General features: G+C 42.3%; 1 protein-coding gene across 2 annotated transcripts in view; it reads left to right on the top strand.

Annotated features, from left to right (window-relative positions):
- The window catches only part of RGS11 (regulator of G protein signaling 11), a 203,456-nt gene that overhangs the window by 127,669 nt on the left and 62,754 nt on the right, over positions 1-13,033 (top strand). For both annotated transcript variants that reach the window (XM_077449487.1, XM_077449488.1), the window contains exons 9-11: positions 8,635-8,703; positions 9,316-9,345; positions 12,334-12,395. In XM_077449487.1, coding sequence (XP_077305613.1) covers positions 8,635-8,703; positions 9,316-9,345; positions 12,334-12,395 — 161 coding nt within the window. The remainder of the gene's footprint in view (positions 1-8,634; positions 8,704-9,315; positions 9,346-12,333; positions 12,396-13,033) is intronic.

Raw genomic sequence — 13,033 nt, 5'->3', positions numbered from 1 at the left:
GTTTAGCAGCATTCATGCCACAGTCCCGTGAATTTTCTTAAAGCAGTTTAAATGCTGGACAAAAATGAATCTGCCTCACCTTCCTACTGTGTCTGGAGGGGACCATGCGCCATATGCCTTGTCAATACCATGTTCATGTACCTGTCTGCAATATGCCTACTTTATATTGTCTCATTGAACCGTGATTCGGAGAAGGTGGGTGAAGGGTTGTTTAGGTATTTTGGTGTTTCTTTTTTTTTTATATATATATATTGTTTTTAAGTATGTTGAACCTCTGCAGAGTGACCACTGCTCCCACACAGAGAGCTAGGGTTCTGCACTACAGCATTCTGGCAGCTGGCAGGCAAAAAAGTGTGCAAAGTCTTACAGTTCTACAGCCTGAGTAGAAAAGCTTGGACTATACGCAGAGGTAAAGCATGCATTCTGCTGAGTCAGAGCTCCCCAATCAACGGGGAGCATGAGCTTTATTGATCACAGAGCTATAGGCTGGACTAAGCAGGGGGTGTGTCAGACTTCTGCAGAGAGACCACTGCTTCCATATAGAGTAAGGGTCCTTCTCTGCAGCATGCTGGCGGGAAACAGGCTTTTCTACTCTACTGTAAACTATAAAACCCTGCACACCTTTTTTGATGCAACAGGATTGTAGCTGAAAGTTTAGTTTGGATTAAAAAAATAAAGGGGTCTATTCAAAGGCGTAACTAGAACCTTCAGGGCTCCGGTGCAAGAAACCATGAAGGGCCCCTTGACCCCCAGCTGGGGACCTTTCAGTGGAGGAATCCCACGGCCCGGTCGTAAGTGCGACCTTTGTGACCCTGGTGGTTTTGCCACTTGTGTCAGTATTTTTTTTTTTATTATTTTATATATTTTTTACCTTTTTTTTTCTTACAATATCATTTTTTATAACTTTTTTTTACAATTTGTTAGGAGCTCTGTTGGGGGGGGGGAAGCTTTGGTGAGATATCAGGGGTCTAAACAGACCCCTGATATTTCACCTTTGAGACAGAGAAAGAAGATTGAAAACACAGCCCTCAATCTCTATCCCTATAACCTGATCTGCACTGAATGGACAGGAATAGATCTGTACATAGCTTCAATCAAAAACTGAAGGATAATAAACAGTTTACTACACTTCAGTTATGAATAAACAGTCAGTGATCGGTGATTTGGAAGGGGCCCCTTCCCCACTTTCTGTCCTGACACAGCTCTGCTGCAGCTGGGGGGGACAGGAAACACCATGGGGACCGTAGAAGAGCATGGAACAAGAAGGGGGGTTATGGGAGTTAGCATGTGTACCAGAAAAGAGCACAGAGAGGACCAGAGAAGAGCATGGGGGTGGGGGGGGGGGGGGGGGGCGGTATGAGAGCACAGACAGATGTTGCCAGGGAAGATCACGAGGGGCCAGGAGAGAGCAGAGGGGCCCACAGAAGCTGGAGAGAGGGGGCAGCATATAGAGGAACCAATGCCCTCCATGTTTCTCCTGAAGCTGCTCAATGCCTGTGGGAGGGAGAGGAGGAGAAAGAGGAACATGGAGGGCATTGGTTTCTCTATATGCCGCCCCTCCTGTCTAGGTGTAGAGGAGAGCCGCATGGGCCCCCTGAACCATGGGGCCGGGTCACAATTTCAACCCCTGTGACCCCTGTAGTTACTCCCTTGAGTCTGTTTATCATTGTTTCACCCAACATTCACACAAATTTCCACCAAAGATCCACACATTTTTTTTACATGGGAAGCAATAAGAAAATTTGTGGAGGTCTAGCTGTCTGTGTGAACACAGTGGTCACTTTGCAGAGGTTCGAAGCCCATCTGACCACCCACAGTGAGTAAGACCAACAGCTGATTGGAGAGCTCTAGCAAGGGGTGTGCCAGACCTTGGCAGAGAGACCACTGCTTGCACGCAAAGGTCCTTCTTTGCAGCATGCTGGCAGGTGACAGGGTTTTCTACTCAGGCTGTGGCTGCTTTCTAAAGAAAATAAACTGTAAGACACCTTTTGTCTCGATGTACCTGGAATGTATTGAGTTGATTTAAACTGGAAGTTCATTTCGCTTTTAAAAACATTCAAACCACTAACGCTTCTTTTTTACTTTTTAATCTTTTTTACTGTATCACTTTGTAAATATTTTGCTAGCTACAAGGCTCCTTTGAAATGAGCATGTAGTTGTTGGCCTTTAAAGTTCTCACACAAAAGTGTCACAGCTTGAGTCACAGCAGCGCCATAACCACATCTGCACACCTTGGGAAGCGAACGCGTGTTTTTCTCCCACGCTCGTCTTTCATCTAAGCCTTATATAGGCCGTGCGCTCTTTTGCATCTCTTCATTAGAAAAAAAAAAAAAGCACACATGCGAGGAATCGAACAATCAATTCCGAAGCTTTCATGTGACCTTCGAATGACTTTGATGGCCCCTTTCATCTTCCCATCAAGGTCGCGGACGAGCTCACATCCAGCACAATTATATTTATTAAAGCGCAAGGTTTCGTGAGCGGTATATAATTAGATGTCTATAATTTGCTTCCTGTCGTGTTGTTAACACATGCTGCTGCCTTTTTTTTTTTTTATTAAACTAAATATAGTTTCTCTGGTTGGCACGAACGCAGCTATAATTTTCTTTTTTTTTAATGATCTACTTTTCACAGGAAGGATTTGAATATTTGGGATAAAAGTAAAAGTTAAAAAAAATTGTCTTTCGTTATAATTACCAGACAGGCCTTTTTCTGATCTGCTGTTATTAAAAATTAGCGTTCCCTTTCCCTGTGAAGCAGGTTGTTCGTTTCTATAGCTTCCTAAATATCAGGGCTGTTTTTAAAGCAGGGCAAAAGGGGCAGCTGCTCTGGGCCCTGTCATTGTTGTGGGGCCCAAAGCAGCTGCCTCATACTTGCCAACTATCCTGCTTTAAATTCCCTCGTCCCTTGAGGTTTTAGTCCTGTGCTGTGTCCCAATATCTCAGTGTGAAGTGCTGCTACTAATGCTGCCCAGCTCTGCCCTGTTGTTGTGTACAGATGACTCACCTGCAGACCCTGTTTTTACATGTAAATTACTGGCATTCATATGCAAATAGTGGTGGCATTCATATGTAAATAGCAGCCGCCAGCGGCATTGATATGTATATCATGGCCCCCCTGAGGTCATGTCCACAGTAATCTCTAGCAACCAATCAACAAGCAGAAATCATGTGCTGTGACCTCTAGCAACTAATCAGGGAGCCGTAATGTGTGCTGTAACCTCTAACAACCAGTCAGTGAGCGATAATGATACACTGTAACCTCTGGCAACCAATCGCAATAGCTGCCTGATCTGATTCAGTAAACTGATTTTGAGTCTTGCTGCTATTTATTGTATGTCTCGGAGCAGGTGGAGAGCAAAACTGCAAAACGGCCCCCCAAGAAAAGTTTTGCCCAGGGTCCAATCAATATTAAAGATGGCCCTGCTAAATATTTATATATTAATTAATATATATGCCCCTCCCCCTCATACATGCAAATGCCGCGGGCGTTCTGTACGATGAGGATTTTTTTTAATCCCAATTGGACTTTCAGCTTATGCATGCTTAATACATTGCAGGTGGGGGTCTATGCATAAATAATTCACTGTGCAGATGTCTCAAACATCCACTTAGATGGCACAAATGACCACGCATTGCTTGTAATATAATTATCTACTATGATCGTCAGCTCTAGTGGCCAAAATTTGGTATTTTCCTGAAATACTGAATGACAAAAAAATACCACATTATGGCCACTAGATGGAGCAGCTGCTACGTCTGCATTCACTCATATAAGTTACAGCCTATACAAGTGGATGAAGGTGCAGCTGCTCCTCAGACAGCTGAATGTAAAAAATGGGGGCTGCAGCTCTAAGGCTGGCTTCACTCTGTTAGGAACAGAAGGATGGAAGAGTCTGGGGATGGAGATGGAGGAATCCGTGGATAGGAACAGAAGGATGGAAGAGGCTGGGGATGGGGATGGAGGAATCCATGGATAAGAACAGAAGGATGGAAGAGGCTGGGGATGGAGATGGAGGAATCCATGGATAAGAACAGAAGGATGGAAGAGGCTGGGGGTGGAGATGGAGGAATCCTTGGATAGGAACAGAAGGATGGAAGAGGCTGGGGGTGGAGATGGAGGAATCCATGGATAAGAACAGAAGGATGGAAGAGCCTGGGGATGGAGATGGAGGAATCCATGGATAAGAACAAAAGGATGGAAAAGGCTGGGGGTGGACATGGAGGAATCCATGGATAGGAAGAGAAGGATGGAAGAGGCTGGGGATGGAGATGGAGGAATCCATGGATAGGAACAGAAGGATGGAAGAGGCTGGGGTGGAGATGGAGGAATCCATGGATAAGAACAGAAGGATGGAAGAGGCTGGGGGTGGAGATGGAGGAATCCATGGATAAGAACAGAAGGATGGAAGAGCCTGGGGATGGAGATGGAGGAATCCATGGATAAGAACAAAAGGATGGAAAAGGCTGGGGGTGGACATGGAGGAATCCATGGATAGGAAGAGAAGGATGGAAGAGGCTGGGGATGGAGATGGAGGAATCCATGGATAGGAACAGAAGGATGGAAGAGGCTGGGGTGGAGATGGAGGAATCCATGGATAAGAACAGAAGGATGGAAGAGGCTGGGGTGGAGATGGAGGAATCCATGGATAGGAACAGAAGGATGGAAGAGGCTGGGGATGGAGATGGAGGATTCCATGGATAGGAACAGAAGAATGGAAGAGGCTGGGGATGGAGATCGAGGAATCCATGGATATGAACAGAAGAATGGAAGAGTTCAAAGATAAAAATGATGGTGGTGAGAGGGGGACTGAAGGATGGAAGAATCAAAGGGAGGATGTGAAAATGGTCATCACGGAGTCCTGCAGGTGAGGAACATCAAAGGTAGAGGATCCCCTGTGCTGTGTATATGGCAGGGTTGGGGGTGTGATGGTCTCCTCCTGGAGTCCAGGGTTGGGGACTTCATAGTGTTTTCTGTATAAACATATTTTATTAAAGTGGAATTCCACCCAAAAGTGAAACTTCCACTGTAAGGAGTCCTGACCCCCTTACATGCCACAACTGGCATGTAATTTTTTTTTGGGGGGGGGATTGGGTACCTAGTTTTGACAGGTGCCTGCTCCTACTTCCGCCTAGGTAACCCCACCCTTTCTGCAACCTTCTGGGACACATCACAGCTCCCAGAGGATTGCCCGGCTATGCAGGACAGCACAGTGAGACATGCGCACCCAGCTGTGAAGCTGCAAGCTATCACAGCCGAATGTCCAGAGTAGTATTGCCAGCACCGTGGACGATCAGGGGGAGAGAAGGGAGGGTTTGGGGGGCCACTTCGCTGGACCGTGGGACAGGTGAGTGTCTTTTTATTAAAAGTCAGAAGATATACTTTTTGTAGCTGCTGACTTTTAATAAACAAAAAATTGACTGGAACTCCACTTTGAAATAAACACTTGCTTACCAGCTGCCGCCGTTTTACTGCAGCAGAATGGCCCTGTGGCCACTAGGGGCACGCACGCGTCTCCAGAGCCGTTGCGAGTGCCTGGCAGTCACGATCACCGCTGGGCTCCCATGATCACTGGTGACACACCGAGAACCGGTTGTCTGAGAGGAGAAGAGACTGATTGTCTGTTCATACAGAGTATAAACAGCGATCTGTCATCTCCCCTACACAGTCCCCTCCCTCCAAAGTGTCCGATGTGTCCACCATAATGTCGCAGTCCTGATAAAAATCGCAGATTGCTGTCATTACTATTAAAAAAAAAAATTTATAATAAAAATGCCATAAAATGATCCTCCGTTTTTTAGATGCTATAACTTTTGCGCAAACCAATCAATATACGTTTTTTGTAGAAGAATATGTATCAGCGGAAACTGATAATTTTGGGGGGTATATATTATAGTAAAAAGAAAAAATATAGCATTTTTTCAAAATTGTCGCTATTTTTGTTTATAAAGCAAAAAAATTAAAACCGTAGAGGTGATCAAATACCACCAAAAGAAAGCTCTATTTGTGGGAAAAAAGGAGGTAAATTTTGTCTGGGTGCAACGTCACACGATTGCACAATTGTCAGTTAAAACGACGCAGTGCCGAATCGCAAAAAGTGCTGTGGTCAGGAAGGGGGTAAAATCTTCCGGGGCTGAAGTGGTTAAAAAGTGCACTAATCCAGTGCACTATAGGGTACAGGCATTCACACACACTGCTGCTGGGAGGTCAGGAATGATTAGAATCCACAGCTGACAAACAGCCCTGTACTGTCTCTGTGCTGACAGTTCCCCTGGGCTTCCCCGTTTGCACCTTCCAGCACACTAGGAGTTAACACAGTGGAATGTGCAAACTGGGAACTGTCAGCTCATATGTACTATACTTACTGCTGTTAAAATAACTGTCTTACCAAATCCAGAATTACAATCCATTAAGTGCCCCACTGTATGTGCTTTTAAGAAAATCTGGAGCTACGTACCGCATTTCTCAGTGTGTGTACACACCACTCATGTGACTGCCCGGCCCGCCTCTCTCCTCTCTCCTCTCTCCTCTCGTGTCTCTCCTGACGTCAGTGGGGAATTCTCAGCAGGGGCACGGGATTCACTAAAACACTTATTTTAACAACTATACACTCGGAGCACTCTCCCGGGAGGGGAGGGGCAAGTCAAGATGACGTCATCTGGCAATCTATTTTTCTGGTCGTATGCATCGATGAAGCATCGGAGATACCCGAATCGCGATGCATAGATTTCAGCACCATATATATATATATATATATATATATATATATATATATATATATATACATATACAGTATAAATATATAAAAACGCCTATTTTGGTCTGTGTGAATGAGCCCCAAGTCTTTTGTGGTCCCCTTTTCTCTTTAACTTGAGCCCCCACTCTCTGAGGTTTCAGCTGCTGTGTAGGAGTTGATGCAAATGAATATTAACATTGATAGAACTGTATGAAATTATTTTCCATGTTTTCATTGAATATTTAACAGGACTAAACTGGGAAATTTTGCGGCAGTTTTTCTGATGTTCTTCAGTTCTTTAAACTACTGGTTTGATCCAGCGATATGAGCGCTGCAGGGGGGCTACCCATGGGGTACTTGTGCTTAACACTGTATATTCATCATCACAGTTTGGAGAGTAAACAAATACTTCTCATATCATAGTGATAATGCTAAGTACTTAAATGTGACCTCCAGCATTCCCTTCAGTCTTGCACAATTGTACCGGCTCTTCTCCTGGACTTATATTGCTAACTATGATGTCACCGCACACTGTGAGTTTCTCAAAATGTGCATTAGAAGCTGCAGTAAGCCAGATAGGGCCTGCCTCATTTTCTGGTTGGAGGACATCCAGCATCACGTAGCTCTTTTCTCTCCAGCCTAAATGTCCCTGGCCCTTTCTTTCTTTCTATTCTTTCTTTCTTTCGGATTTTGATTCTTTCATTTTTCCTTTTTTGGTTGTTTGTTTCTTTCGGATTTCGATTCTTTCTTTTTTTCTCATTTTGATTCTTTCTTTTTTCTTTTTCTTTCTTTCCAATTTTGATTCTTTCTTTCTTCTTTTTTTTTGGATTTTGATTTTTTTCTTTCTTATTTTGGTTCTTTTTCTTTCTTTGTTTGTTTCTTTCTTTTTTTCTTTCGGATTTCAATTCTTTCTTACTTTCTCTTTCTTTCTTTCTTTCTTTTGGATTTAGATTATTTCTTTCCTTATTTTTTTCTTTCTTTCGGGTTTAGATTCTTTCTTTCTTTTTCTTTCTTTTGGATTTCGATTATTTATTTTTTTCTTTCAGATTTCAATTCTTTCTTTCGGTTTTTGATTCTTTCTTTTATTTCTTTTGAGTTTCGATTGTTTCTTTCTTTCTTTCAGATTTAGATTTTTCTTTCTTTCTTTTTTCCTTTCTTTTGGATTTCGATTCTTTCTTTCGGATTTTGATTCTTTCTTCCTTTCGTTCACATTTTGATTATTTTTCTTTCTTTCTTTCTTTCTTTCTTTCTTTCTTTCTTTCTTTCTTTCTTTCTTTCTTTCTTTCGGATTTCAATTCTTTCTTTTTGTATTTCATACTCAATTTTAGACTGGTTGGTGTCATTACTGGCTCCCTGTGCTTCTGTATGCAATGCAGGCAAATCATGACTGGTGGGAGGGGCCAGCAGGGTGCTGCACATAGCTTCCTGAAAACATCACCGCTCCCTGCCTCCATACTCCTCTCAACAGCCCTCTGCCCTGATGCAAGCAGTGAGCTGGTTCTTGTGAGGAATTATGTGAGTCAAATCCCCTGATGGGTGGGTGTCAGTTTGAAAGGGGTGGGCATTCCTTTGCAGGGTGTATCGGCTGTAGGTAACGCCCATATGTGATGCCGAGCCTCCATGATTGATGACCAATAAATGAAAGGGGCAGGTCAGGCTGGAGAGGAAAGTGCTAGATCATGCTGGATGTTCTTATGCCAGGAAATTACTTTTGTAGCAGCTTCTAATGCAAGTTGTGATTAGCTAACAGTGTGCGGTGAAATCAGAATAAGCCATTTCAGGAAAAATGTGCAAGGCTAAAGGCTGGAGGTCAGATTTGATTATTATAAGTAATGGAGGGCAAGTAACTGATCTTTTCCAGACATAACATCTCTGTATATTGTTCATGTTTCTTGTAGCCCGGTTGTTTAAATGTGATGGATCGCGGTCCGGAAAGGGGAGACTGCTATGCAGGAAGAATGCAGCTTGTAAGTATACATTTCCATCATGCGCGACTCGCGCATACGCAGTAGGGAACCGGGAAATGAAGCCCGAAAGGCTCCACTTCCTGATTCCCATACCCAAGATGGCGGCGGCAGCACCCGAGAGACGATCGAGAGATCGGCTTCGGGTGCCGACATCGCGGGTGCGCTGGGCGGGTAAGTGCCATTATTTTAAAAGTCAGCAGCTGCAGTATTTGTAGCTGCTGGCTTTAAAAAAAAAAAAAAAAACGGCGGACTCCCGCTTTAAATACCACCAAAAGAAAACTCTGTGTCTTAAAAAAATATAAACATTTATTTGGGTACAGTGTTGAATGACTGAGTAATTGTCATTCAAATTGTGACAGCACTAAAATGTGAAAATTGGCCTGGGCAGGAAAGTTTCTGGTATTGAAGTGATAAAAAACATATGTTAAATAAAAGGTGGAACATTTTTGATACCTCAGGAATGTATGTAAGCCACTGAAAGGTATGCCACTCTATACCTTTAAAGGATACCCATTAAATCACCACTGTGATATAAAAAAGAATACTGAGAAAGTTGTATCACCTGATATTTTGTTTTTTGAAAGTAATTGGAGGTTTTATTTTTTAATTTAGGGAAAGAATGCAGATTACTACAAAAGAGAGGTAAGTGCGGTTTTAATATTTTCATGATACATCAGTTATGAGTCAATTTACAGTACTTTTTTTTTTCTTCTGTACTGTTCTATAAAAGAATTGGTAGGATAAGTGGCAGAGAAAATTAAGAATGAGTTTTTAGGGAGGTCTGGTGATGGGAAACAGGACTGTAAAGTAAATAAGTCTTTAAGAAGTTTTTTAGGAATGTGGATAGGGAACATATGTTTGACAAAAAGCTACTTCTGAGAAATTTCCAAGAGAATGATAAGAAATTTGAAGCGGAAATGATCATAGATATGAAGTAGAGGGTGATAACAGAGGTCTGAGTGGCAGTGATGATGAAAGTTTGAAGAAAAGAGGGGACGTCTAAACTTTAGATGAGAGACTAGATGATGTTGATTTGTAAGGGATAAGATTAAAATAGAAGAGAGAAGATGGACATTCAGAAAACTATCAAAACAAAGAGTCTTAGGCCGCGTACACACGCGGGGACTGTTCGCTCAACTTTGTCCGCTGAACAGTGTTTCAGCGGACAGTCCGCTCGTGTGTGGGCTTTCAGCGGACAGTTTCAGCGAACAGTCTGCTGAACAAGGTTTTTCGGAATTTCCAAAAAACTGTCCGCTGAAACCTTGTTTCAGCGAACAGTCCCCTCGTGTGTAGGCTTGTTCGTCAAACAAAGTTCCGCGCATGCTCAGAAAGAATTTATACGCCGAAGGTTGCATTGCAGTGTATAGGACGTCGTTTTCTAGTCCCGTCGTACGTGCCGTTCACGTCATCGCGCACGGTTTCAGCAAACTGTTCGTACGTCGTGTGTGGCCATGTCCGTCCATGCTAATTTTGAGCGGACTGTCCGCTGAAACTGTTTGACGAACAAAGTTGAGCGAACAGTCCCCGCGTGTGTACGCGGCCTTATGACGGATGATAAATGGTTTGGATTGGAGGGTTATGATAAATGATAACAGGGATATGGAGGGGAGGGGATGGTGAAAGGTTTTAGTAAGAGGTTTATGATGAATAAATGCTGAAGGTTCTGAGGGACAGAGTATAATAAGATCAGTAGATTTGTGCACAATGGAAAATTTTGTTTAGTTTCGGTTCGTTGTCATTCGTAAAATACATCATTTCGTTCTGTTATATTCTTTATGTTACGTTAATAAATTTTCGGATAATTCGTTATTATTCGTAGAGTGTCGAATTCACTCGTTCGTATTCGTTGAAATTCGTTATTTATGTATGTATATACATTCGTGATAATGATTCGTAGTTTGGAAAGTCGTTTGTTTATTGAATCTTTTAACACACACAATGACAACGTCTCTTCTCCTCGGCTCAAATACAATACAACACCCTTCTAACTCAGTTCTCTGGAATGCACTTTGCCAGTAATCCATCCTCTGGCACAAAATTAATTAGCTGATTGGACTATAAGATTTACTTTGCGCTGACCTTTTGTTTCATTAGATCTTTAAAGAATTACCGAATCATGTCGAATTCATTAGAATTCATTCGTTATATTTCTTTCGTATTCGTTGTTATTCGTTATTTTTTTATTCGGATGCATCCGAATGTCCGAAAGATGCAAAATTCGGCCGAATTTCGATTCGTTACGAAACGAATTGCACAAGCCTAAAGATCAGTGAAGATCAGAGGTTCAGAGGGTAGAGGATAACAATTGACAGAGAGGAGATAGACTGATGACAGATGATAAGGAGAAGAGAAGATAGCAGAGAGTCTGAGAGGGTATGAAGAAATGTTTATTGGAAGGAAAGGATGAGGGATGATGAGAAGGATCTGAAGGAAAGGAGGACCATCTGAGGAGATACGATTACAATAGCAGTTTTGAGGAGTAAAGATGAAAGTTCAAAGGCAAGAGACTGATGGCAGGATTGAAGAGTTTCATGATGGATGATGACAGGGTTATGGAGGAGAGATGAATATTGAAGGTCTGAGAACTGAGAAGGGGAGAGGATGGTACTGTTAAAATAGGATTATGGTAGAGGTTTCAGTAGCAGAAGATGAGTGAGTGTAATAACAGACTGCTAGGAAGGAAGATATAGGACAATGACTGTCAGAGAGGAGAGAGACTGATGATTGACAATGCCTGGGAAGACAAATGGCTGATGGAGGGTCTGGGGAGAGAGTATAAAAACATGTTTGGTGGATAGAGGGGAGGAGAAAAGATGGCAAGGATCCAAAGAAGTAGAGGAACATCACATGGTTATGGAGGGGAGATGACAATGGAAGGTCTGAGAAGAGAAGATGAGGGCACATTTGGTTGACAGTAGGGTTAAAGAATAAAGACAAGGATTTGGAGGGAGGGAGGGAAAAGACCTTATGTAACAAAATAGGATTATGGTAGAGGTTCTAATGGCAGAAGACAAATGATCATAATGACAGGATGAGAGGAGAGATTGAGGATGGCTGATGACGGGGTTATGAAGGAGAGTCGATGATGGAGTCTGAAGATAAAGTATGAAGACATATTTGGTGTAATGAACAGATAAAAGATAATGACAAAAATGTAAAGGAGAGGAGGAGATAGGGTCTGAGGAAATAGAATTATGATAGAAGTTCAGAGGGCAGAAGATGCTGTAGGTTCCCAGGCAGAAGAATGATGACAGAATTCAGTGAGAGGTTGATAGATGATGTTGAAGACAGATTATGGCAGATTTCTAAAATAAAAGGAATAGTAAAGAGACAAGATTGTGTAGATGATGAGGCTTGGAGGAGAAAGAACAATCTCAGGTCTAGAAAGAGATGATGATGGGTGCTAAAAAAGGGTTGGATGTAGAGATGATTATATGGGTGCAGAAGAGAAAGTGTATCTGATAAACAGGGAATAGACTTTTGGCATTTCGGAGGATGTGTGCCTTGAGTGAAATCTAATATATTTGAATTTCAATGCCCACATTCCTATCCTGATAATAGTAAATGGCTGTGAAAGGAAATGATCAAAATACAGGCATCCATGTGTCTAATTGTTTTTTTTTACAATAGATAGAATGTCTGAAAAAGGCCATGGCTCGAACTAGGGTGAAATCCTCCATCTGCCTAGAAGGGTGAGTGAAACAGTGTTAAGTACCAGAAAGAGGCCACATTTTATTGATACGAGCCCTACAAATCTCCAGAAAAGATATAAAAAACATAACTCTCTGTGACTATTTAAGTACAATAATAGGAGTTTAAAATGTTCCTTAGGGACCTTTTACAGACTTGTTCGGACTGAGGTACGCCGGGTCCCCAAAGTTCCTTAAATTATTCCTTTAACGTGTACATCGGAGGAGTCAGTCACCCAGAGCCTGAGGAAGACAGCCACCACCCCCACCTTTTTGAGCCTCTTCTGTTATTGTTAGTGGAAAGAACGAGTTCCATCACTATGGAAAGCCTCCATCTGGATGCTAGATTATTCTCACTGCATCTTGAGTTCTACATACATTTATTAAATCCTGGATTACCTATCCTTGGAATATTACGGTACACTATAAAGAAATAATACAGCTACCTATATTTCCATTCCGGGGATCTTCTATTCTGAGCTAGTAAATGGTAAATCCATTATATTCTAGTTAATATACCAAAGATAATAATACTGCTTCAGGACAAATTTGACAAATTAAATCAACCCTTGTCTAGTTGGAACTCATATAGTCATGACAATGGATTGCATGTCAGTGTACACATTTATAGTGTGGCTGCT

The sequence above is a fragment of the Lithobates pipiens genome, unplaced genomic scaffold, assembly GCF_037356315.1.
Source record: "Lithobates pipiens isolate NorthernLeopardFrog02 unplaced genomic scaffold, aLitPip1_a1.2 Scaffold_22, whole genome shotgun sequence".
Lineage (NCBI taxonomy): Eukaryota > Metazoa > Chordata > Amphibia > Anura > Ranidae > Lithobates > Lithobates pipiens.
This window is presented reverse-complemented; position numbering and strand designations above follow the sequence as displayed.